The 4975-nt window shown below is 45.1% G+C and overlaps 1 protein-coding gene across 7 annotated transcripts in view; it reads left to right on the forward strand.

The window, feature by feature from the left end:
- The first annotated feature begins 1526 nt into the window (after positions 1–1526).
- HBS1L (HBS1 like translational GTPase) overlaps positions 1527–4975 on the forward strand; it is a 74610-nt gene continuing 71161 nt past the window's right edge. The window contains exons 1-2 of one of the 7 annotated variants that reach the window (XM_023750241.1): positions 1589–1874; positions 4640–4714. Coding sequence is in view for 5 of the 7 variants with exons in the window: in XM_006084449.3 (XP_006084511.1) it covers positions 1832–1874 (43 nt within the window). In the remaining 2 variants the exon portion in view is untranslated. Of the gene's footprint in view, positions 1875–4639; positions 4715–4975 lie in introns of all 7 variants that reach the window. The other 6 variants (XM_006084449.3, XR_002828136.1, XM_023750242.1 and 3 more) reach the window with 6 other exon arrangements.

Here is a 4975-nt window from a genome sequence, read left to right on the forward strand (position 1 = left end):
TTGCACACCGCGGTCCCGCCAGGCACTCGCACCTGCTGCTAGCACCTAGCACCTGCCCCTCAGTGCTGTCAGTGGATGCAAGCAGCGGCTGCTGGCCCCGATCAACCCTCAGAGCTTGTCCACCTACCCCTGCTCCTGAGGGGCGATTGGGGCTGGCAGCCACCGCTCGCACCTGCTGCCGGTGCCAGGCCCGCTCGCACCGCAGCCTGTGCCAGAGCTGCCGCTCGCACCCACTGCCAGTGCCCGAAGCCAGCCCCGATCGCTTGGTGCCGTCAGCGGGTGCAAGCGGCGGCTACCAGCCCTAATCTCCCCTCAGGGCTTCTCCACCTCCCCTGCTCCTGGGGAGTGATTGGGGCAGCAGCCGCCACTCGCACCTGCTGCTGACACAGGCCCCATCGCTCTGCACCATCAGCGGGTGTGAGCAGGGCCTACGCCCTCAGCACGTGGGAGCGGTGGTGGGAGTGGGGCTGCTGGCAGGGGGCCAGGGCCATGGTGGGAGAGGCCAGGGAGGGGCACGGAGGATGGGCCTGTGCCCACTGCAGCCTCGTGACCCACAGTTCCTGTCAAGGTGCATGAATTCATGCACTGGGCCCCTAGTTTTAATTATAAAGAAACAGACTGTAAGATAAAAATTATCTAAAAGTGTAAAATAACAAAGAAAACACTTAAACCATATAAAATTAGCAACTATTTTTGTGTAAAATTTTGTTTTAGAGCTACATTAAACCACAATGATAGTTCAGAACAAACATTTGGTAGTCAGACACATTCAAATGCATGTATAAATTACATTTCAAGTCACTTATGAATATGAATTGAATTTTTATTCTTATTTCTTTCTATTATGGATGATAAAAAGCTGACTAAGCTTTTATTTCAAAAATTGGAGACTTATCTTTTATGTCTTTAAAGTATCACCATTTCAAAAACTCAAGCTAAAACTGAAGTGTAGTTTGTTCAGTAAGATAATGAGATTGTCTTTTACATACCATCATTCACTTTGCGTTCTAAGAAATGAGCACATTTAATTATAGGTTGTAGATTTATTCATCAACAACATGCAGCATTACCACAAGTGGCCCTAGATGTGTTATGTCTAAAAAGCTATACTTAATACTCTTAGCATGTTACACAGGGTTGTTTGTTAATGAGTGCTCAGAGAATCATGGAGATAATCCTTTATATGGCCAGATAATTGTTTACTAGAGGTATTCATGCAAGACTCATACACACGAAACCACGTATTACATGAAAGCCTGGTGACTTATTGTAGTCAGATTATCAATTTAAAAAGAGCATTTCCACTCCCTCTAAAGCTTGGGTTAATTCTTAAAAGTATATACACAAGTTTGTTAGTGGTTATTATGGGCCTAAGTAGTCCTCAAAGATGAGAGCTGTATAAGACAGAGTGCTGGCACTCAGTCAGCTTTTTCACTAGTTTATCAGAAACCAAATCTGGAAAACAATCTCGGATACCTTCTAGTAACTGTTGGTCCACTAGTAACTGTTGGTCCAAATCAACAAACTGTGAGCAGTGGAATCCCGCCTCTTTGGAACTCCTGTCAGTCAACCTGCCTGTAGGCGGGGCCACGCCCTAAAGGACCCTCCCATCTGCGCGAATGCGCATGCGTTCCCTGTGAGGCCGTGACCCTGAGAGGTTGCCGTCGCGCGCTGTGCGCAGACAGGACGTCCGGCGTGCGCAGGCGCTCGGCGCAGAGGCCTGCCGGAAGCCAAAATGGCGTCTAGGTGTTCTCCGGGCCGCAGATGGCGCCTGATCAGTGTCTGAGCGGGTGTTTTGTAAGACGCTGTGGCGAACGCCCTCTTCGCCGCCATGGCCCGGCATCGGAATGTTCGAGGCTATAACTACGATGAAGGTAGGTGGCAAGCTTATGCCGCGATGTCACAGTCCCCGTGTCCGCCGGCATCCCCGCTGACTGGCATCCACTCGGATCTGTTTATTCCTCGACAGTGGTGCCAGCCTGGAATTCCGAGGTCGCTCAGGTGGAGAAGATCATAGGCCGTCTGCGTGCCAGAGAATGGCCTGGTTTTATGTCGTGATTCCTGCCCGTGGGGTTGAGCTTCTTCAGGGCAGGGGAGGTGCAGTGCCGCGTCGGACGGGAAGGACTCCGGGCAGGTCGGGCCGGCGGTGTTGACACGCGCGAGCGCCGCCGCCTCTCCCTTGCCCGGTGTCCTCCCAGCTCCGGCGCGCACTGCCTGCTTCCAGCTCCTTTCCCCACTCCCCAGCCCCTTTCACAAATGCCCAGGAGTCAGAGAAAGATAAATATCACATGCTCTCACTCATTTGTGGATTATAATGAACAACATAAACCGATGAACAAAACAGATGTAGAGACAGAGAAGCATCGATCAGATGCTCAGAACTCAGAGGGAAGGCAGGCGAGGGTGGGGGTGAGCGGGAGAGACCAACCAAAGGACTTGTATGATGCGGATAAGCATAAGCGATGGATGTGGACAGCAGGGGGTGAGGGTGAGGGCAGGATTGGGGGATGAGGGGACATTGGGGGGATAAGGACACATTTGTAATATCTTAATCAATAAAGGGAAAATAAATTTTAAAAAAAGGCAGAAAAAAAATGCCCAGGAAACCTTGTTTATTTGTAACACACGGATTGACTGACTTAATGCTTACATTCAACTGTTTTGTTTTAACGGTGTTAACTTTTACATGGTAAATCTTTTTGTGTTTTCATACATATTTAGTGCAGAATCTGGCTTGAGCTAACTGATTATTTTCCACGAGTTTCAAATTAAATTGGAAACTTAGGGGACGGCAGAAAAGATAACCTATTAAAAAGACCCAAAGAATAAGTCGATTAGATGATGTTAGGTGTATACTTAATTCTTGGTTGAAAATTCCCCATGTAAATGCATTTGGGAATGGGGGGAAAAAAACAGTAATAGAAGAAAGAAGGCTTCTAAAAGGACTTAGGGACTTAAAAAAATGAAATAAAATGTATATGAATGTTCTCTAGGAGCTTAAAAAAGTTGGAATTCGTTTAGGATGAGCACAGCATCTCTGGGCAGTGGATAATTATGGGCCACGCCAAGCATAATACAAACAAATTAGAGACAAGTTGGACCGAGTGCAGAAGAGGCACGGAGACCCGTTGCTGTGTAGAGTGCAGAGCATGTATGTGCTTGATATGTTGGTGGCTGTTTATGGTCAACACTCCGGGTAGGTTATTATAGAGCATCAGTCTGCCCGCCTCCCTCCCGTCCCGGGGGCTGTCGAACGCTCTGAGCCGCATTGGGGGGCTGCAGCACAGTCAGCCTGGCATATGCCAGTGTGTGCGAGGTTCCTGGTGTTCACCTTGGCATGGAGGCCGCCGTAAGCATTGCAGTGGAAATAAGTATGGCACGTTGACCACAGTTACCTAGACAGGACTTGAGCCTGGGACGTATTTTTGCAGATATGCTATAAAAGACATGAATAGCCCTCATTACTTTGATAAAGTAATTTCTTTAATAATTTTTTTCTTTAATAAGTTTTACTTCCTCGGGCAGCATTCACTGTTTATTCTTCTCCAAGTGAATGCTTAGTGGACTGTTGTAAGCTTTGGGGGACCGATAGTAAAATGTTTGAGGGAGTCTAAAGGGGGAGATACGCAAGTCACAGAGGATTAAAGTGAGTATGAGATGCTGCAAAAAGTAAGTTCCAAGGAAGCTGTGTAAATAAGAGCGCCTTGTTCAGAGTGTGTTGGAGGAGTGGAGTGTGATTTCCATGTGAAGGAAAACTTCCGGGAGGAGTGCTGGGCCTGAGGGAGGGAGTGCCAAACTCCTGGCTCGGTTGTCAGGTTTCTTTGGAACAATTGATGACATCATAACCAAGCTATTCCTATAGAATAGGAGGTTCACCCCCTTTTCCTTACAAAGTTCTACTCATTTTAAGGGTCCAGTATATTTCTCTTCTTCCCAGTTAAGCTTTCCTTTGTACTCTCAGAATAATAATTCTCAAAACGAATATAACTTCATTAGAGAGAGTTTATGCTCCAAAACCTATTGGTTCCCCTATTTAACTCACTTTGTTCTTCTCTGTAATTTGGATAGCACGTTACATGGCTGCCTTAGCTATTAATTTAAAAGTGCCAGGAAGACAAAGTCCATATTTGATATTTACTCCAGTAGCCGCCACATTGCTTACATGAAGTAAATACTCCCAAAATTTTGTTGAGGAAAAGAACCGCCTTACAAAAATACCAGGAATGAATTCTCTTTGTCTTTCTATATTGTGGTACTTTTAGGGTCAATTTCAGTATTGAAAAACAATGAAAAAGATTCTTATTGTTTTTATATCTAAAAATATTTTTTGTGAATGGCTCTTCATTTATTTGCTAATAAGTTATTAACTCAGAATTGTGATCTAATTTATTGAATTACACATGTAATCCAATAGTAGATTTATTTACTTTTTCTTTGCCATAAACAGTTGGTCTTAGTCTTAGAATAAGAGTTCCTGCTTCATGAAAACCCTCAGAAACTAGCTAACTATCCTTTGGAACTGGTTTAAGTATTATATTCCTGGGATCTTTCTCTAGCCACCCCACTCCCAATTCAAGTCAAACACTTGCCATATGTGTTTTGTAATTGCCCATTTTTTGTCTTCTCTGTTTGATTTCAGGTTTGTGAAGATCTTGGGAATGTGCCTATTACTCACTCTTGTACCCCAAATGTCTCTAATAGTCCCTGACATCGTGTTAGTATTTGTTGAATGAATAAAATACTTTGTGCAAACATATTTATATTCTTTGTGGGTTTTTAGTTTTAAATTGCTTGGTTCATTTATAATAAAACACGTTTAAATTTAGTACCAAACATGTGCCAGGTAGTTGGCTAGACAGAGTCTTGCCCTGAAGAAGCTTATAATCTCGTGGAGTGAAACGGGTAAAATGCTTTGAAGACTTTCAATTGGAGGAGTGTGCTAGGGAGTAAAAATGACCGGGGGGGGGGGGGGGGG

Source organism: Myotis lucifugus, unplaced genomic scaffold (genome assembly GCF_000147115.1).
Source record: "Myotis lucifugus unplaced genomic scaffold, Myoluc2.0 scaffold_11, whole genome shotgun sequence".
Taxonomy (NCBI): domain Eukaryota; kingdom Metazoa; phylum Chordata; class Mammalia; order Chiroptera; family Vespertilionidae; genus Myotis; species Myotis lucifugus.